Genomic DNA, 22652 nt, shown 5'->3' on the forward strand with positions numbered 1-22652 from the left:
TTATGAAGATCATTGGCATAACACTGGAAAATGTTCCACAAACTCAGCATAATATGTCTAGAATATTCTTTCTGCACACATGATATCTTTTCCTGGAAAGATGAAAGGCTGTCATCAAAATTTTTTAATTTTTGCCAGTACCGCCTGACTGGCCCTTGTGCCGATGGCACGTAAAAGCACCCACTACACTCTCAGAGTGGTTGGCATTAGGAAGGGCATCCAGCTGTAGAAACTCTGCCACATCAGATTGGGGCCTGGTGCAGCCACCTGGCTCACCAGCCCTCAGTCAAATCGTCCAACCCATGCTAGCATGGAAGGCAGACGTTAAACGATGATTAACTTGTCTGGGTTAAGCAGCTATTTGAAAATATAAAAATAGACTGAAGCTAATGATTTTACTGGATCGATTGGAAGATTTAATTAGAGATGAAGGTTCAAGTATTGAGATTGTTAGGGAGAGGGAATTATTTAGTTTTGCCATCATCTAAATTACTGCTGTACTTTCTGGTATACAAGTTGAATTTTTCTGACAAGAATTCACAGTCAGAAAAAGGTATGTTGATTTATACGCCAAGATAACTTTGGAGGCGGTGAGCTGGCAGAAACATTAGCATGCCAGGTGAAATGCTTAGCGGTATTTTGTCTGCCGCTATGTTCTGAGTTCAAATTCCACCGAGGTCGACTTTGGCATTCATCCTTTCGGGGTCGATAAATTAAATACCAGTTACGCACTGGGGTCGATATAATCGACTTAATCCCTTTGTCTGTCCTTGTTTGTTCCCTCTGTTTAGCCCCTTGTGGGCAGTAAAGAAATAAGATGACTTTGGAGGACCAAATTTCTATGTGAACTGTAGAAGGATTTGGAGAGTGAGCGTGACAATGTTTGAATGTTTACATTACATGTTTACACAATATACTATGTTGGTTTTACGGAGATGTACTTGCATAGCAAGTGACCTGATCTGAGATCGTGTGCTGGAACGAAAACAATTGCAGCGTGGAAGGTGTTTATAAGCCATTTAAGAAACACACAAAAACCGTTAGATTCACTTCAATATTTAAATTCAATTTGCCAAAATATTTTCATCGCTTTGAGACCACAACCTGTTCACTGACAAAACTCCGTGCTGCATCTCAGAGTTTTGTCAGTGAACAGGTCGCGGTCTCAAAGCGACGAAAATATTTTGGCAAATTGAATTTAAATGTTGAAGTGAATCTAACGGTTTTTGTATGTTGGTTTGTATGCTAGAAAATATGGCCTGTTAAATAAAATACCAGTTACATACCATTTCCTTTCTGCTCAGCGTTGGATATCATTGGTACTTATTTTGCTTTGTTCTTGTTTTCAGATTCTTGCTACTTCAGTCTTGATATTTGAGTCTATTCTTCATATTGTACTGATTGACACAGCTGAAGATGGTCGCACTGTTTATGGCTATCAGCTCTTCACTTGTCTAGTGTACCTTTGTGGCTGGACTATAACAATGAAACTAGTATGCTTAGAAAGACACCGTGCCTTGCCCTCGATACCTACAAGAAGCCATGGACTTGTTTTGCTTGTCTTTTGGACATTAACATATGTACGAGAGAATATTGCTTTTGTATCTTGGTTTAGTCCAGAATGGTGGTGGCATTTAAGGGGGTAAGTATTAGACCCTATTTTTTCACATTCATAACAGCATTCATTTTTTCTGAAGTACTAGAAATAGGTTTTCATGTTTCTTTTGATTTATGTTAGTTTTCCAATACTGCTATTCCTATAAAACTCCTATTAATGTAATTCATCATCATCATCATTGTTTAACGTCTGTTTTCCATGCTGACATGTGTTGGACAGTTTGACAGGGGTCTGGCCAGCTGCAGAGAATTCCAGGTTCCAGTTGTCTGTTTTGGTATGGTTTCTATGGCTGGATGCCCTTCCTAATGCCAACCACTTTACAAAGTGTGCTGGATGCTTCTCATTTGCCACCAGCCCTGGTGCATCCATGTGGCACCAACACAAGTGTATTTTTACATGGCACCAGCATCTGCAAGACAAAGACCTCTCAGCTGGGAGGGGGAGTCGGGGGAATGGGCATAAAAGACTTGCCTGTATGTATGGATGGCTGGGATTTTACTTAGCCTGATCATCATCATCGTCATCATTATCATCGTTTAACGTCCACTTTCCATGCTAGCATGGGTTGGACGATTTCAACTGAGGGCTGGCAAACCAGACGGCTGTACCAGGCTCCGCCGCTGCCAAACAAAACAAAATCCATTGTAATGGAAGTAGTTCCCAGTGGCAACTTTATCTGAGTTGTACAAGTTAAATATGTTTATGCCAATAAGATCTTAAGATCTTCGAATGAATACAAAGGGTTTGTTTGTAAGTGTACATGTATTAAATATAGGTTTAATTAATGTCTGTTTCCCATGCTAGCATGGGTTGGACAGTTCAACCAGGGTCTGGGAAGCCAGAAGGCTGCACCAGGCTCCAGTCTGATCTGGCAGTGTTTCTACAGCTGGATGCCCTTCCTAACGCTAACCACTCCATGAGTGTAGTGGGTGCTTTTTACGTGCCACCCGCACAGGGGCCAGAGGAGGCTGGCAAACGGCCACGATCGGTTGATGCTTTTTACGTGTCACTGACACAAAATTTCATTTTCTAAATTAAAAATTTAAGCTTCTATTTTTGTTACAATGTTATCTTAGTCTTGTGTTCTGTTTCAGTGAATCTCAAAAGATTGAATTTTCATTATGGCTACTGCGTTATCTGTGCACAATGTCACTGTTTATCTTGGGTTTTTGTGCACCTGGTGTTCCTCGAGGCACTTACCATTTACTTCTTCAAGATGAGGAACAGGTAAATATTAAAATTTCGATTAAAAATGTAAAAAAATGAAATTTTAAGTGTTCTTATATCAGAAGAAATATAATAATACTTTATTTATTGATTTTATTTGTTAGGGTTAATTAGTTCATACAATTAATTTTTTTTTAAAATTTAAAACACTTGTTTGCATGTGGTGAAAACTAATTATTTTCAAGCTTTACTTTGTACCATCATCATCATCTCTTTCTTTACTACCCACAAGGGGCTAAACACGGAGAGGACAAACAATGACAGAAAACAGATTAAGTCGATTGTATCGACCCCAGTATGTAACTGGTACTTATTTAATCGACCCCCAAAAGGATGAAAGGCAAAGTCGACCTCGGCGGAATTTGAACTCAGAACGTAGCGCCCGGCGTGCTAACGATTCTGCCAGCTCGCCGCTCATCATCATCATCATCGTTTAACGTCCGCTTTCCATGCTAGCATGGGTTGGACCAATGCATTCTTAGAATTGTACCTATTTTTTCTCGTCTTCCATTTCCATCAAATGACTTCATCACATGTATGAAGAACATCTAATTTTTCTCTTCCTTTTTTTGCTTGTTGTTCCTTGAAATTCCACATAACATTTGATAATTTCATTAATAAGCAATGGCGATGTATCTTAATTGGAAAACAAGTCTTGAGATCACATTAATTTGTTTCAAATTATTCCATTCAATATCTAAGCAATGTTGTTTATGTGTGTGTATATATATATATATATATATATACATATATATAATCATATATTGTTTGTTCCTTCTCGAGCCATGCCTGGCTCATAAGGGCCAGTTTCCCAGTTTCCTTGGCGTATAGGTTCCCCACCTGGACAGGACGCCGGTCCATCACAGGTGAGCTGCAAGATGCAGGAGGAAAGAGTGAGAGAAAGTTGTGGCAAAAAAGTCAGCAGAAGTTTGCCATTACCTTCTGCTGGAGCTGCGTGGAATTTGGGTGTTTCGCTCATAAACACACACATTGCCTGGTCTGAGATTCGAACTCATGATCCCTCGACTGCGAGTCCACTGCTCTAACCACTAGGCCATGTGCCTCCACACACACACACACACACATATATCTCTCTATATATAAACGGCAGTTTGTCTGTGTGTCTGTCAGGTTGTACCCTCACCCTGACCGCGGCTTTTAACCGATTCTGATGAAACTTGACACACACATAGCCCAATGTCATAATTCAAAACTAACGCAGCGAAAATTTTGAAAAGTTCCCCCAGTTCTGAAAAAAATCGATAAATTCGACATGGGATCGAGAATCAGAAACACAAACCACAGACTGTCTAGGGGACGCAACTCGACCTTTTTAACTAAAAAAAATTTACTATCATTTTTCTTCCATTTTTTGGCTATAACTCTCTAAAAATGCTTTATAGTTATTTCCCTTACAAACCCGAGCAAGACCGGGCGATACTGCTAGTATGTAAATAAATGAAGATTTGAGGAGCGTTAGAGTTTCATGTTATTGATTATTCAAACAACTGAAAGCAGTGTGACAATATATAAGCAAAAATATTCATAAACAAATCAAAAGAGAATTAGTAAAATATACTGAAATTTATTAGAAAATACATTAGACGTTCATATGTTCAGTTGTAGGATTCAGAACGGATGAATATTTTTATCTGTTCATGTCTGAAAACATGATGTTTTTCATGTTTTCAGTACCATGTGTATAAAATACACATAAGTAAAGGATTCTCTTTTATATGGATATATGTAGGCGCAGGAGTGGCTGTGTGGTAAGTAGCTTGCTAACCAACCACATGGTTCCAGGTTCAGTCCCACTGCGTGGCATCTTGGGCAAGTGTCTTCTGCTGTAGCCCTGGGCTGACCAATGCCTTGTGAGTGGATTTGGTAGACAGAAACTGAAAGAAGCCTGTCGTATATATGTATATATATGTATATATATATATATATGTATGTGTGTGTTTGTGTGTCTGTGTTTGTCCCCCTAGCATTGCTTGACAACCGATGCTGGTGTGTTTACGTCCCCGTCACTTAGCGGTTCGGCAAAAGAGACCGATAGAATAAGTACTGGGCTTACAAAGAATAAATCCCGGGGTCGATTTGCTCGACTAAAGGCGGTGCTCCAGCATGGCCGCAGTCAAATGATTGAAACAGGTAAAAGAGTAAAAGAGTAAAGAGAGAGTATGTCTTCAGAAGAACCTTTTCAGGCAAAGAATGTCAGCTTATTAATGTTCATTCCTGTGGCCATTTTTTTTCTTTTGCGGAATAGGAAAGAGTTGTTCGTGAAATGTTGAGTTTGTGAATGTATACAATAGGGGTTATGCCACATAAGGTCTCAGGTAGGAAAGCTCCCATGTGGAGATAGATAAATTTTTAGATTGTAGGGCTAATATTTTCCAGATGATTCCAACATAATCCTTGTTTCCCATTTCTAGTAGGTGTTATGGGATTGAGTGTCTCCTTAGGATACCCCTTGTCCATTATAAAAAGTCTTCATTTCAGAAGACACAAATTTTCATGGTTTCTGTAAATACATACTCTCTCTCTTTTACTTGTTTCAGTCATGTGACTGTGGCCATGCTCGAGCATCGCCTTTAGTTGAGTAAATCGACCCCAGGACTCATTCTTTGTAAGCCTAGTACTTATTCTATCGGTCTCTTTTGCCGAACCGCTAAGTTACGGGGGACATAAACACACCAGCATTGGTTGTCAAGCGATGTTGTGGGGGACAAACAGAGACACACATACATCATCATCATCATCATCATCGTTTAACGTCCGTTCTCCATGCTAGCATGGGTTGGACGGTTCGACCGGGGATCTGGGAAGCCAGAAGGCTGCACCAGGCTCCAGTCTTATCTGGCAGTGTTTCTACAGCTGGATGCCCTTCCTAACGCCAACCACTCTGTGAGTGTAGTGGGTGCTTTTTACGTGCCACCTGCACAGGTGCCAGGCGAGGCTGGCAACAGCCACGGTCGGATTGGTGTATTTTATGTGCCACCAGCACGGAAGCCAGTCGAGGCGGTGCTGGCATCGGCCACGAGTCGGATAGAGCTTTTTACGTACCACCAGACCAGGGATCCTGGCTGGTTCAATTCGATTTCGATTTCGCTTGCCCCAACATGTCTTCATAAGCAAAGTGGGGTTGGCTTGGGTATACATATACATATATATGATGGGCTTCTTTCAGTTTCCGTCTACCAAATCCACTCACAGGGCTTTGGTCGGCTTGAAGCTTTAGTAGAAGACACTTGCAAAAGGTGCCATGCAGTGGAACTGAACCTGGAACCATGTGGTTTGTAAGCAAGCTACTTACCACACAGCCACTCCTAAATGCAGATAAACCTGAAATAGAAAATAAAATAGTTAAGCAATAAATGACGGTTGATGTGATAAAGAAAACAAGATGGAAAACAGGAATATAATTGATAATCAATCAATAGATATATTTATTACTTGACAATGATGCAAACAGACTATTAAAATCAATACTCAAAGGGACATATGTATCTGATGAGGCTGATGTTGTTGTTGATGTCGTGTGGCATCTTATAAATATGTTTAATGTTGTCCACCAAATACAGATGATTTCACACTCTAAACAAGAGGGACCAAACAGTGTAATGCCAGGGTAACAAGAGAGATTTGTGGAGTTCTAAGAGGTTATCCTACAAAGTAGCCCAACAGAAATCATGCAATAATGCAACTCTGGCAAAATTAAAGTATCCTAGGCACCATTCGAGCGTGATCGTTACCAGCGTCGCCTTACTGGCACCTGTGCCCGTGGTATGTGTAAAAAGATTTGAGCGAAGTCATTGCTAGTACTGCCTGACTGGCCCCCATGCTGGTGGCATGTAAAAGCACCCACTACACTATCGGAGTGGTTGGCGTTAGGAAGGGCATCCAGCTGTAGAAACTCTGCCAGATCAGATCGGAGTCAGGTACGCCAGACCTCAGTCAAATCGTCCAACCCATGCTAGCATGGAAAGCGGACGTTAAACGATGATGATGATGATGATGAAACAGAATGGCATGAAGTTTAATCATTAGCCTGATAGTTTCTAATTTTTAATCACACTTTCTTTGTTTATATCAATCATATGAGAAATTTTTGATCACTCACTAGGTTAAATCAATTACCCAAAAGAAAGTGGTGCCACTTTTTAACAGCCTCAACTATGATATAAACCTCTTTTCCTTCCATGCAATGATATTCTTTGGCAGAATTTAGTGACCAAGAAAAGCATGCTCCTATCATTTTGCTAAAATTAACCCTGCTCTAATGGCAGCTTCAGAGTTGTCCGTTTCCATGGTAAACAATCCATCTCCATCTGTCGTAGCCTTAACAGACACTATAGCAGCTGTTTTTCTAAGCCATTGACTGCTTTTGCTGCAGCTTCCTGTCAGAGTAGAAACTGGACATTGATTAATGGGTTTTATTGTTTCTGAGATGTTAGGAAACCATCAGGAATAATAAAGGAAGGAAATTATTATTTAATACAAGGATTTTGTATTAGTAGGGTTAGGGTGTTTAAGTGAGGTTAAAATATGTGAGGTCAGGATGTGTTGTGGTTAATTTGATAGCTTACAAAGCAAATAGAACCAGTGGAAAACTTACACTTGTCATTATTCAGTGCTTATGAGTAGCTTTTCAGAATTTAGGTAAACTTTATTATCTCCCTCTTTGGTTTTTCCACTTTCACAATTCTAGAGTGTCTGCAATCTATTGGAAGTTATCATCATCATCATCGTCATCATCATCGTCATCATCATCATCATCATCATCGTCATCATCATCATCATCATGGCATCCATTTTTCCATGCTCGCATGGTTTGATAGAATTTGTTGTGGTAGATTTCTATGGGCAGATGCTCTTCCTGTCTCCAACACACATCTATTTCCAAATGCGGTAATATTTCCCCATGACCAGACATGTCCTGGAAGATTGGAAACAAAGGACTGTGCTTGCATGATGGTGACCCTCACAGTTATCGCATGAAGTCTAAGCAAGAGGACAGAGAGAGAGAGAGAGAAAGAGAGGGGGGGGAGATGTTTTGTTGACAACAGAGGTGACAGTTCTCTGATCTTTCTCCATCCTATTCTTATTCTAGCAGCTGCTCTTTCAGAACATCTTCCTCCACTGCTAATTAAGTCACTTAGGTAATAGAAACTATCTTCTACCTCTAGGGCATTTGAGAGAATCAATTACTTGTGTATCCTTGGTTTTTATGACACTTGTGCATCTTCCATATACAAACACTACTTTCTCCATTAACTTACCTGTAATTTCACTGCACCTGTGTGTCCATAGCTTGCACTGGGTACACCATATGGAATTCTTGCCTACACCTTTCCTGCATATTGAGAAGGGTCATTTACCAGATGGAAGATGAGTCCTACCTAACTTAGGACTAAACAACAACTCAAAGTTGTTGTTATTGAAGAATAAAATTAATCTAAAACTGCGGTTGTAATTGTGCTTGACCCCATTAAGTGAAGTTTGGGTTATGTTTATTTCCCGTGATTAGTCAGGACCCACGCAGCCATCTGGTTCACCGGTCCTCAGTCATTCGTCCAACCCATGCTAGCATGGAAAGTGGATGTTAAACAACGACGATAGTCTGAAGAACCATATCTTTATATATAAAAGTGAGGTTGTGTGCTGTCTGTCTCCTACGATTTAGATTCCTAACTACTCCCACATTTTGCGGTGCAGTTTAACCAAAACCGGGTATCTTATAGTTGTGATTCATATCGAGCCCTTCTGGGTATTAGCGCGCGTCTACGATGAGTCTACGATTTAAAAAATAATTTACCATCATTTTTTTCCATTTTAATGCATTTTTTCGCTATTATATAAGGGAAGTAACTCTCTAAAAATGTCTACGATGAGTCAACGATTTAAAAAAAAATTTACCATAATTTTTTTTCCATTTTTAATGCATTTTTTGCTAATTTTTGGCTATAACTCTCTAAAAATGCTTTATAGTTATTTCCCTTATAAACCCGATGAATGCCGGGCGATACTACTTGTATTACCTAAATTAAAATTGGTGAAAGAGGAAGTTCGATGAAATAGGGAGGCACTAATGGTTGTTTTTGATATGACCATTATTACAAGTACTTGTTCAACATAGCATCTACTTTCAAAAAATCAAGTCAAAGAGAAATGGGGAAAATTTGGAAGTTCTAAACATGAAGCAAATAGAAAAGATTAAAATATTAAAAATTAATTAACGATAGAGGATACCTTTATTCTTTCCATGAGTGTATATAACTGAATTCCTTTGTCACTTAAATATTTTGTGAACTAAGTGTTTAAGTATTGATACATGGCTAAGTAGGATGTGACCTGGATTTTCTTGAACCAGATATCGTGAATCAGTGAAAGATATTGAAAAATGAAATCATGAATTGCAATAAAAATGTCAGGTTTTGAACAAATTTAAAAATAGGACCACACCTTCATTGTATGAGTTGACATATTAATTGTTTCGTTTTGAAATGTGGCTTATGTTAAAGCACTAAATGTAATATATAGCGATATAGTCCATACATTACAATGTAATACATGCAAATTTTCTATGTATGTAATATACAGAGATAGTCTGTATATTACATTTAGTGAGGTCTGGAGCAGAGTTCCTTTATGTATTAAATCTAATATAGTTTAGAGCAGAGATCCTGAAAAATAATAAATGTAATAAAAGGATGATTAGGGTGGTGAGTTGATAGACATGTTAACAAGCTGTCTATAATGCTATTATTTAGTTTCAAAATTCTGCTTTGCGAGTTCAAATCCTGCTGTAGTTAATTTTCATTTATATTTCTCATGGGTTGAAAAAAATAACATCTAATAATATATATTTCTTTACTACCCACATGGGGCTAAACACAGAGGGGACAAACAAGGACAGACAAACGGATTAAGTCGATTACATCGACCCCAGTGCATAACTGGTACTTAATTTATCAACCCCGAGAGGATGAAAGGCAAAGTCGACCTCGGCGGAATTTGAACTCAGAACGTAACGGCAGACGAAATACGGCTACACATTTAGCCCGGCGTGCTAACGGTTCTGCCAGCTCACCACCATCTAATAATATATTGAGGTGATTTATAGACTACGTGCTCTCTTTATAAATATCATTAAATTATTTTTAGTTGCTGCTATTCATACTGTGGTTAGGAAATATTTTCCAGCATGGTTACATGGTTAAGAACTTTACTTTTCAGCCACATGGGTTTTGAGTTCAAACACTTTGGTCAAGTGTCTTCTACTATAGCCCCAGGCCGACCAAAGCTTTTGTGAGTGGATTTGAGAGATGGTAAAAGAAAAAATGTCCATATGTCTGTGTGTGTGTATGTGTGCATATGTATGTGTGGCTTTGCATGCATGCTTGTGTGCATGTATGTGTGTGCTTGTTTGTTTGTTTTCGCACCACATGATAGTTATAATGAAGTATTACTGTCACACATGCAGAGGAGTCCTTCAGTTCCATCCTTCCATGAAAACATGTCTGGCCATGGGAAAATATTCCCTTGCTTGGAAACAAGTGAAGTTTGCCAACGGGAAGGGCACCTGCCCATAGAAAATCTGCCCCAACAACAAATTTCATCTAAAGCATTGTAAACGTGGAAGAGGGGACATTAACCCTTTCATTACCAACCCGGCTGAAACCGGATCTGGCTCAGTGGTACAAATGTCTTGTTTTCATAAGTTTTGAATTAAAATCTTCCACCAAACCTTTGTCACAATTTATATTCCTAATACTAGCTTAATGATAACAGTTATTTTACTAAATTCTTTGTTATACTTAAAATTAATTGAAAGAAACACTGAGCATCTCAACAGAAATACAGTAATGAAAGGGTTAAAATGAGAATAATAATCATGTAAGAAATTAAACTCCCTGAGATAGACCAGAGAAAGATTTTTCAGAATATTGTTGATTGCAATTTGATATGAGAGAAACTTATAAATATCAAATATCAAAAAATTTAAGATTTAAACAATTTTATTATTTGGATACAGGGCCAAAATCAATCAGAAACTTCTACTTGGAAAAACATATCAAAGAAAATGAAGCTTATGTTTCCATTGGTGTGGCCGAAAGGTCAGTTGGTGTTGCAGTTGTTAGTTGTTTTATGCCTGGGATTACTTAGCCTTGGACGAGTAGTGAATATTTTTGTACCAATCTATTACAAAAACATTGGTGAGTAAAAGTTCTTTCATATTTATTTCATATGCATTATATATTTATACTTATACATATTTACATATATTTTCATACATCGTCATCATCATCATTTAGCGTCCGCTTTCCATGCTAGCATGGGTTGGACGGTTCGACTGGGGTTTGGGAAGCAAGGAGGCTGCACCAGGCCCAGTCTGATCTGGCAGTGTTTCTACAGCTGGATGCCCTTCCTAATGCCAACCACTCTGAGAGTGTAGTGGGTGCTTTTACGTGCCACCGGCACGGGGACCAGTCAGGCAGTACTGGCAACGACTTTGCTCGAATGTTTTTACACATGCCACCGGCACAAGTGCCAGTAAGGCAACGCTGGTAATGATCATGTTCGAATGGTACTTTTTATGTGTCACCAGCACAGAAGCCAGTTAGCTGCTCTGGCAAAATGAGATTTAATATTTAATAACCAGTTACAAATAAGTGTAAAAGTGATGATAATGATGATGACAGTGGTGGCAATGATCTACAACTAAAACCTATTAAACAAACAGATAATATAATTATCATCACTCATGTTATTACCGTCTTGATAAGATTATCTAAAGTAACAGAAGTTATCTCAAACAGAAGTAGCAGACTGTTTCTACTTCATCTAGTGATATTCAGAGCAGATGATGAGTTCACAAACTATGCAAACATTAGCTATGAAAATTATTTAACAATTAATTTGTGAGTAGATGTATGAAATAGTGACTCAGAGTAAACATGCCTGATACCTATTTCTTTACAACCCACAAGGGGCTAAACGCAGAGGAGACAAACAAGGACATACAGATAGATTAAGTCGATTATATCGACCCCAGTGTGTACCTGGTACTTAATTTATCGACCCTGAAAGGATGAAAGGCAAAGTCGACCTTGGCAGAATTTGAACTTAGAACATAGCGGCAGACGAAATACTGCTAAGCATTTCGCCCGGGATGCTAACGACTCTGCCAGTTCTGAGATATATTTAAACCTGTTGAAGGTTTTTTGCTGCAGAATTTGTTTCTGTGGCTGGTGTATTCTGGAGTTCCTGCCAACGAATTTTGAGCAAGGAATTGTGAACAAAAAGAGTTGCAGCAAAATTTGTGCCTTGCTTGTTCATGGACGATCAAAAGCAGTCACAACTGAATGTGTGTTGTGAACTGAAAGAACAATTGGAAGTTGATCTGGACCTTTATTCAAAAGAAACCAAATATAACTAAATGTTTAAAGGAAATGTCTATTATGAGCCAGAACTTCTCAATTTGTTGATGTAACTATTGATCTTCAAAATAAATTTAACCAGAATATAATGTTGTATTTGCTTTGTAATGAGGTGATATTTGAAACTTTTGAAATTTGCTTATGATGTTCCTGACTGGCACTGTGTATTGTGTCTGAGATATTCTTGTTGATAGACAGGATTATGACTCCTTAACTCTTCAAATGGAGTGATAGAGGCAAATATTTTCAATCCCTTACCAAGATTATATACTTAAAAGCAATAAATGCCAATTGTGGCTTTGACACACATTAGTTAAGGTGACTCATATATCGCTAAGAATGTCTGTCTTTTACCACAGTCTTCTAAAATCTTAACTTGAACCAAAAGAGCTTCTGTGTGGTTGTTTGATATGCTAGAAATAGAAGTGAAATATCTCTCAAATTCTTTCCCACCATCTTAGAAAACGACACATTGAAATTAATAATAATAATCATAATAATAATAATCATCATCATCATCATCATCATCATCGTTTAGCGTCCGTTTTCCATGCTAGCATGGGTTGGACGGTTCTACTGGGGTCTGTGAAGCCAGAAGGCTTCATCAGGCCCAGTCAAATCTGGCAGTGCTTCTATGGCTGGATGCCCTTCCTAACGCCAACCACTCCGTGAGTGTAGTGGGTGCTTTTTACGTGCCACCCGCACTGGTGCCAGACAGAGCTGGCAAACGGCCACGAACGGATGGTGCTTTTTATGTGCCACCGGCACGAGGGCCAGGCGAGGCTGGCAACGGACACGAAACGGGGCGGTGCTGGCAACGGTCGCGAAACGGAAAGTTCTCTTACATGCCACCGGCACTGGTAACACATCTGCAATTTCCATTGATCGATTTCCATTGATCGATTTCGATTCTGATCGTCACTTGCCTCAACAGGTCTTCACAAGCAGAGTTTTGACATGCCACCGGCACTGGTAGCACATCCGCAATTTCCATTGATCGATTTCGATTCTGATCCTCACTTGCCTCATCACGTCTTCACAAGTAGAGTTTTGTGTCCCAAGAAGGGAAGGTATGCATACGTAGGCTGGCTCCATCCCATGTAGAAGGCCACGGGTTATGGACTCACTTGTCCTGCCGGGTCTTCTCGCGCACAGCACACTTCCAGAGGTCTCGGTCTCTAGTCATTTCCTCAGTGAGACCTAAAGTTCGAAGGTCGTGCTTCACCACCTCGTCCCAGGTTTTCCTGGGTCTGCCTCTTCCACAGGTTCCCTCAACCGCTAGGGTGTGGCACTTTTTCACACAACTATCTTCATCCATTCTCGCCACATGACCATACCAGCGCAAACGTCTCTCTTGCACACCACAACTGATGCTTCTTAGGTCCAGCTAATAATAATTCTTTCTCCTAAAGGTATAAGGCCTGAAATTTTGGGGGAGGGGACCAGTCAATTGTATTGACCTAAGTGTTTCACTGGTACTTAATATATTAGTCCTGAAAGGCTGAAAGGCAAAGTCAACCTTGGTGGAATTTGAACTCAGAATATTAAGACAGATGAAATGCCACTAAGTATTTTACCTGGCCTGCTAATGATTCTGTCAGCTCACCACCTAAATAATAATAATAATAATAATAATATCAATAATGGTCTCAAATTTTGGCACATGCCGGCAAGTTCAGGGAGGGGGTAAGTCAATTAATTCAACCCCAGTACTCAACTGGTACTTGTGCAAAGTAAAATTGACTGTAGCGGAGTTTGAACTCAAAATGTAAAAACAGACAAAATGCTGCTAAGCACTTTGCCTGGCATGGTAACGATACTGCCAGCTTGCCACCTTAATAATAATAATATAATAATAATAATAATAGTAATAAAGAGAGCAGTTCATGTCATCAAAGTGACACAAATATACGAAGCCCAGTATACCCATCATGACTACCCGTCTGATAAGGGTACACCAGGCACATGCATCACAACCATATGTGCGCGACATGATGATCTCATATCAAGATAAACAGCGCATGACCTTGCAGGTGGGGCCCAGTTAGAATTTTCTTCAGGTTGAGTAGCCCATCCCGCTCAAAAGGTCCCTGAATAAGGGTTGTTTAAGGATGTTGAAAGAACCACCCATGTTTCCAGAGGTGAATTATTCAAACCCCAAAGAATCCCTCTCAACACATGGCTATGATGCTCCCCCACTACTTCTGCTCGTGATCAGAGATGCACATATCGTCAGTCACTAAGGGACATGCTCAACTGGTTACGGTCAAACAACTGACAAGCAAATCTGTGGTACTGAGCAGAATATTTACTGTAGCCCATCTTTTATACCAAGACAAAACAATGTATGTGATAACACTTCCAATCAGTTAAGATCAGAAGTGAGGAGAGCCACTGTTTGGTACTGCATCATCTTTATTATTATTATTATTATTATTATTATTGGTTTGACTCATACGAAGACAAAACACTGTACATGATAACACTTCCAATCAGTTAAGATCAGAAGCCATGAGAGCCACTGCCTGGTACTAGTGATAATAATAATAATAATGATAATAATAATAATAATAATGATAATAATAATAATAATGATAATAATAATAATAATAATAATAATAATGATTATGATGATAATAATGATAGGGGTTGATGTAATTGATTATCCCAAATTTTCAAAATTTCAGGTCTTGTGCCTATACTCTTTTACTCTTTTACTTGTTTCAGTCATTTGACTGTGGCCATGCTGGAGCACCGCCTTTTTAGTCGGGCAAATCGACCCCAGGACTTATTCTTTGTAAGCCTAGTACTTATTCTATCGGGCTCTTTTGCCGAACCGCTAAGTTACGAGGACGTAAACACACCAGCATCGGTTGTCAGGCGATGTTGGGGGAACAAACACAGACACACAAACATATACACACACATACATACATACATATATATATATATATATACATATATACAATGGGCTTCTTTCAGTTTCCAGCTACCAAATCCACTCACAAGGCTTTGGTCGGCCTGAGGCTATAGCAGAAGACACTTGCCCTAGGTGCCATGCAGTGGGACTGAACCCGGAACCATGTGGTTGGTAAGGAAGCTACTTACCACACAGCCATTCCTATGCCTATAGTAAAAAGGGTTGTTTAAAATACTATGAGATTTAGTTATTCCCTTTTTAGAATGTGATGATGATGATGATGATGATGTTTTTGATTAATGGAAAGTATTTTCTGAAAAATGGCTTTTTGTATTATTTTAGTGAACAGTCTATCCGAAGATGCTTCCGGTGGCAAACCACTAACTTTCCGATGGGATTTTGTTCTTATCTACGTCGTTCTCTTTATGTTACAAGGTGGAGGATTTGGTAAGCAATATTTTACTATTCTCTTTTTCTGGGTGTAAAGCATTTAAAATTTGTAAAATTGAGAAATAACAATTTAACAGGTGCTTAACTGGAAAGTATTTTAAAACTTTGAAATGAAAAGTATTTGAAAAAGAAAAAAAAATCCCCTACAAAATAACCGAACCAAAAGCTGATTGGGACATATTGCTGAAAATTTTTAGATATTTATCCTTACAATAGAAGTATTATTTTTTCCATGATTTTCATGAATAAGAGATTACATCTGGTATAATTTTCATGAAATTACATCTGGTATAATTTTCACTACACCTGATTTTCTCCCCTCCATACACACGCAAGCATCTATCTGACTCATACACTGTTCACTTCCCAGACATTTGTACATTAAGGCACATGCTTTATATGCACTTTTGACAAGTTGTGGTGCACCTGAGCACTGTATACAATAATTTCATTATTATTATTATAAAATGATAAAAGGTCAGCAACATCTGAATGAGTAAACACAGTTAGTTGTGACGCTGTGTAGGAATCTGATTTGAAAAAAAAAAAAGATGTCATGTGACTCACAGTCCTTCAATTGTAATTTCACATCTTGTAAGATTCTCATCTGCTCCATCCTAACAGAACTCAGGTTACTTTCACATTATATTGGAGCTTATCTCTGAGATCTTTTATATTCGAGGATTTGCAAAAAATAAATCAGTTACCATTTATGATGCCATATTTTTGCCCTATTTTCTCACATTTTGATTGTTAAATCCTGATTCCTTTATGACTTTTTTTCCCCCTCTTCTCCAGGTTCAACAGGTCTCTTGAACAATTTGCGGTCTTTATTATGGCTTCCTGTTCAGCAGTACACAACAAGAAAAATACAAATACAATTATTTGCACATTTACATTGGTATGCAAGATTTTATCCTTATGCTGTTTGCATTTATTAATATCGTTGGTAGAATACTTCTGTATGATGTAGCTTTACCAGATATCTTCATCATCATCATCGTTTAACATCCGCTTTCCATGCTAGCATGGGTTGGACAAATGACTGAGGTCTGGCGAACCAGATGGCTGCACCAGGCTTCAATCTTGATCTGGCTGAGTTTCTACAGCTGGATGCCCTTCCTAATGCCAACCACTCCGAGAGTGTAGTGGGTGCTTTTATGTGCCAGTCAGGTGGCACTGGCAATGACCTTGCTCAAATCTTTTACACATACCACTGGCACAGGTGCCAGTAAGGCGATGCTGGTAATGATCACGCTCGAATGGTGTCTTTTACGTGCCACTGGCACGGAGGCCAGATAGCCGCTCTGGCAACGATCATGCTCGTTGTATTAGAAAAAACTATACTATTGTGGTTACCATGAGGGAAACTCTCATATTGGTATTTTGGTGCAAAATGGTGCTGATGAGAATCTCACAAGAGTGCATTTTGCACCAAAAGCCAATATGAGAGTTCCTCTTATTGTAACTACCACAGTATAGTTTGTTTTAATAGAACATCCGTGTTTAAGTGAGGACAAATATTTCCTTCACCTGACAGTATGGGATTACAAGTATTCAACAGATGGGAATGAATAGGAATCTTTGTAAGATATTTAGTTGTTGAGATTATTGATAATCCTGGCTCCGACTTAAGAAGATTAAAGAGCCAATATAAGAATATTTCAAAGAGCTAATTAGGTTATCTTAACATAACAGACTTTTTCTTTTATTCTTTCATTTGTTTCAGTCATTTGACTGTGGCCATCCTGGAGCACCGCCTTTAGTCGAGCAAATCGACCCCAGGACTTTGTAAGCCTAGTACTTATTCTATTGGTCTCTCTTGCCGAACCGCTAAGTGACGGGAACGTAAACATACCAGCATCAGTTGTCAAGCGATGTTGGGGGTACAAACACACACACAAATATATACATACATATATGTATATACAATGGGCTTCTTTCAGTTTCCGTCTACTAAATCCACTCACAAGGCTTTGGTTGGCCTGAAGCTATAGTAGAAGACACTTGCCCAAGGTGCCATGCAGTGGGACTGAACCCAGAACCATGTGGTCTGTAAGCAAGCTACTTACCACACAGCAACTCCTGGAAAATAATTCTTCACACTTTCTAATCATTTCTTTAGTCAGCCTAGTTGCTATTTGCTGAAATTTCTTGAAGTAAAAAAAAAATGAAGAAAATTCTTTATGAAACGATTTTTGGTTTAAATATTGAATTCTTGCGAAAGTGTCAGAATAAAGCAATAACATTAAACTGTATTCCTTCCATTAAAATAAATTCTTAATAACTGGTAGTTTTGTGTAAGATCCTATATTTGTCCTGATTGTACAAGACTATGGCACACAGTGCAAAATTAGATCTGGTATTCAGTGGATCATACTGCACATTCCAACGTGGTGGATGATTGTAAGAAATGCCGGTGCCACTTAACCCTTTCGTTACCGTATTTATTTTGAGATGCTCTGTGTTTCTTCCAATTATTTTTCATATAACAAAGAATTTAGTAAAATAACATCGTTATAATTAAGCTAGGTTTTAGGAACATAAATTGTGACTAAGGTTCGGTGGAAGATTTTAATTCAGAACTTTTGAAAACCAGACATTTGTACTAAAGAGTCTGAGCCGGTTTCAGCCAGGTTGGTAATAAAAGGGTGAAAAAGCACCCAGTACATGCTGTAAAGTGGCTGGTGTTAGGAAGGACATTCTAGCCTTAGAAACCAAACCAAAATAAACTATGGAACCTTGTGTGGTCCCTGGCCTTGCCAGTTCCTGCCAAGCTGTCCAACTCATGTCAGCATGAAGAATGGACATAAAATGTTGGTGAGGATGATGATGATGATGATGATGAATGCAGTGTAACACTGGGTGAGTTGCTTGTTTCTGTATGTCAAAAGCTAAAGTGGAGGTGGATAAGGTTGACTAAATCAAAACGTAACAGCTGCTGTTACTCTTTGCTTATAATTACTTGTGTGTATCTCATTATAATGTTTGAAGCTAATGAGGTTATTGATGTTTGTGTATGTGTTTTTTTTCCCCATATGTGTCTGGGCTGAGAGGGAAGGATAGCATTCTTATTTCTTTATTGCCCACAAGGGGCTAAACACAGAGAGGATAAACAAGGACAGACAAACGGATTAAGTCGATGATATCGACCCCAGTGCGTAACTGGTACTTAGTTAATTGACCCCGAAAGGATGAAAGGCAAAGTTGACCTCGGCGGAATTTGAACTCAGAACTTAGCGGCAGACGAAATATCGCTAAGCATTTCGCCCGGCGTGTTAACGATTCTGTCAGCTGAGAAGGGAAGGATAGCATTCTGAGGGTGGTGTTGGGTTCCAGAATGTAGTGGATGTATTCAGGTGTAACGATTATACATTTAACAACAGGCATTGTAAGGGTCGAAGCTTGTTAATTTTGTAAAGACATTTTTTAGGCACTAATGCAGCATGTTTGCATTCTTTGTACTATTTTTGTGTTGTATATATTTTCTGATTCAGTTGTGTTTTTTTTGTGTGTAAAATGCTTGAGGTTTTGAATGGTATTGATCTGCATGTTGCTGTCTTCATTTCTGTATATTCAGTATCCAGGAGAACACCACATAGTATATTTATCCATTTTGAGAATGATAAAAAGGTGGCGAGCTGGCACAAACGTTAGCACACTGGGCGAAATGCTTTGCAGTATTTTGTCTGTCTTTACATTCTGAGTTCAAATTCCGCCGAGGTCAACTTTGCCTTTCATCCTTTCGGGGTCGATAAATGAAGTACCAGTTACACACTGGGGTCGATGTAATCGACTTAATCCGTTTGTCTGTCCTTGTTTGTCCCCTCTATGTTTAGCCCCTTGTGGGCAATAAAGAAATAAAAAAGAAATAAGAGGTTTAGGTACAAGTGTGGCTGTGTGGTAAGAAACTTGCTTCCTGATCTCATGGTTCTGGGTTCAGTCCTGCTGGGTGGCACCTTGAGAAACTGTCTTCTACTATAGTCTTGGGCTGACCAAAACCTTGTAAGTGGATTTGGTGGATGGAAACTGAAAGAAGCCTGTTGTGTATATATATATATATATATATATATATATGGCTTCTGTGCCGGTGGCACATAAAAAGCACCAACCGATCGTGGCCGATGCCAGACCCCTTTGGCACCTGTGCAAGTGGCACGTAAAAAGCACCCACTACACTCATGGAGTGGTTGGCGTTAGGAAGGGCATCCAGCTGTAGAAACACTGCCAGATCAAACTGAAGCCTGGAGCAGTCCCTGGCTCCCCAGACCCTGGCTCCCCAGACCCCGGTCGAACCGTCCAACCCGTGCTAGCGCGGAAAACAGACGTTAAATGATGATGGTGATGATGATGATGATGTGTCTTTGTGTCTATGCTTGTCTCCCTCATCACAGCTTGACAACTGGTGTTGATGCGTTTATGTCCAAACTTAGTGGGTCAGCAAAAGAGACTGATAGAATAAGTACTAGGCTTAAAAAAACAAGTCCTGGGGTTGATTTATTTCGACTAAAACCCTTCAAAGTGGTGCTCCTGCTTGGCCACAATCAAATGACTGAAACAAATAAAAGAATTAAAAAAAGTTTAAGGAACAGTTTGCTGATTGACCTGTATGCAATTCCTCATTGGGTAGTAAAGGTTTCCTCCCCCCTCCTCCTCCTCATCATCGTCATCATCATCATCATGATGATCTTCTTCTTCTTCTTCTTCTTCTTCTTCTTCTTCTTCTTCTTCTTCTTCTTCTTCTTCTTCTTCTATTATTTGTAATATCATTCCTCATTGCCATCATCTTTTACCTTCCAATTTTAAATTCAAACTCTGTTATTTGGAGTTTGCAATTGTCTTTTAGAGGCAAGTAAACACATCATTGTATTATTGCTTTATAGTTGAGGAGCAAAGGAATTTCCCATGGCCTATGAAGGGACTGTGAGAGTTGTGGGGTAGGTGTAAGGGGATATGTAAATGATGACTCAGGCGTTGCTACAATAAGGGGTTGCACATCAAGATATCAAGTTATTCCTCAGGTTGGTGACAACACTTGTAACAGAGCGGACTTCATGAGAGGCAACCACCAAAAGTCAAGTGGTGTTTTGAAACCAAGTGACAGATGTGGTCTACCACCCTAGAACAAGTACAGTCTAATGGGTTTTGCACAATTTCTGTGTCCCCAAGTTTATCAACAATGCCTGCTTTGACTTGAGGTTTTAATAGAACAAACCTGTTCAAGATACCACATTGTGGGATCAAATCAGAGTTTACTTCTAAACCACAATGTCACCCCCTTGGGCCAGTTGGTCAAATTTTTCTGAAACTCATTACCATAGCTTTACTTTCTCATGCAGTAGATGGGGCTGTTAGCTGTACAACTACTTGTCCAAAGGGTCATGCACGTCTTTAGAACACATTTTGTTGCAGTTTAGCATCACAGATTTCAAAACAAAATTTTCTTCATAATAAAATATGAGACTTCTCTTTTGATTTCAGTCTTTCTCTTAGATGGCATTTAAACAGGAAGACGGGTGAAGTCCTACGGGTTATTGACAGAGGAAAGAACAGCATCAACCAACTTCTCAGTTACATCCTCTTCCAGATCCTTCCCACAATTATCGACATCATAATTGCTATCATATTCTTCATCACTCAGTTCAACTACATCTTTGGTTTGGTTGTTTTCCTCTGTATGATGCTCTATCTTGGTAAGTGACACATTCTATTGTTCCGTCCTGTCTCTTAGAATTTCTCTTCTGAATTAATATTTTTTTGTTTACCAGTAACTGAGTGTGTTTTTGTTTGCTGAGTTATTGAGTAAGTGTTGTAACGTCATGGACCGAAGGCTTTTTGTTTTTCAAGTGGAAGAGAGGGGAAGTGATTTGAAGTTAGTTTTTGTTAAGATTGAAGTGGAAATACACAGAAATTTTATGAATAATTTGCTCTTCTTGAAGCGAAGATGTGTGTATTGTTTTATACATGTACAGAACAAGAGGAGGCACATGGGACAAAGAATTGCTGAAAAGGTCACATGATGTGCAACAAAAGAGCATTGACAAAGAAACAAAACTAATAATAAAGCTGAAGTAAGCTCTTACATAGAGTGCTTGTGTTTAATTGGCAAAATATGACCAACCCCAAGTATAAATATATTGGGTCATCCCATAAATAATCCATTTTTTATACTTCTTTTATTTCTCAATATTAAGATAAACAAAGTTCTTTTTCAATCTAAAATATACTCCCCTTCATTTTCTACAATTCTCTTCCATCCATCTGGTAGACTTGCAAGACCCCTCTTCCAAAATTCACTTGTCTGTGATAAAAAATACTCCTCCAGGAACTGTTCTGACCTTGTCTACAGAATTCATATTTTTTCTGTTCAAATGATGTTGAAGACTGTGGAATAAATGATAATCTAATGGGGTAATGTCCAGCAAATCTGCTGGGTGGAGCATTGTTACTCATTCAAACTGCTCCAGCTTTTGGAATGTCATCCTCACTGTATGTAACTGAGCATTACTCTGATGGAAGAACACCTTCCATCTTGAAACCAAAAGTGGTCGTTTTTCTTTCTAGCACTGACTTAAGCCACTTAAGCTGCTCACAGTAGATCTCCTTTGTTATCATTTGGTTTGGGTTTCAAAGTTCAAAGTGGACTAAACTTTTCATATCCCACCAAACAGATAACAACACCTTATGTGGGTGAAGACCTTCTTTATCCTGGGGTGCCAGTGTTTCTCATTTCCCTACCTTCTGTCTTCGGTGCTTGACATTTTTATTGAGAACCCATTTCTTGTCACCAGTCACTATTCGGTTCAAAAAAGGTTCATTTGTAGGACTTGATAACAAAGAAGAGCACACATTCTTTCTCTGCACGCAATTAGACTTGGAAAGTTTGTGAGGAACCCAGTGACCCAATTTGCTGACTTTTCTGATAAATGGTTGTTCCTCTGCAGTTATGATGGGATTTTGTTCCATTAGGGTTTGCAGGAAGTCCTTGTTGAGCTCT

At 39.0% G+C, this 22652-nt stretch overlaps 1 protein-coding gene across 3 annotated transcripts in view; it reads left to right on the forward strand.

Annotated features, from left to right (window-relative positions):
* The window catches only part of LOC115216664 (ATP-binding cassette sub-family B member 6, mitochondrial), a 58542-nt gene that overhangs the window by 18987 nt on the left and 16903 nt on the right, over positions 1-22652 (forward strand). For all 3 annotated transcript variants that reach the window (XR_005000861.1, XM_029786165.2, XM_036506266.1), the window contains exons 3-8: positions 1350-1642; positions 2713-2845; positions 10881-11061; positions 15548-15652; positions 16454-16556; positions 21137-21348. Coding sequence is in view for 2 of the 3 variants with exons in the window: in XM_029786165.2 (XP_029642025.1) it covers positions 1350-1642; positions 2713-2845; positions 10881-11061; positions 15548-15652; positions 16454-16556; positions 21137-21348 (1027 nt within the window). In the remaining variant the exon portion in view is untranslated. The remainder of the gene's footprint in view (positions 1-1349; positions 1643-2712; positions 2846-10880; positions 11062-15547; positions 15653-16453; positions 16557-21136; positions 21349-22652) is intronic.

This window comes from Octopus sinensis, linkage group LG10, assembly GCF_006345805.1.
Source record: "Octopus sinensis linkage group LG10, ASM634580v1, whole genome shotgun sequence".
Lineage (NCBI taxonomy): Eukaryota > Metazoa > Mollusca > Cephalopoda > Octopoda > Octopodidae > Octopus > Octopus sinensis.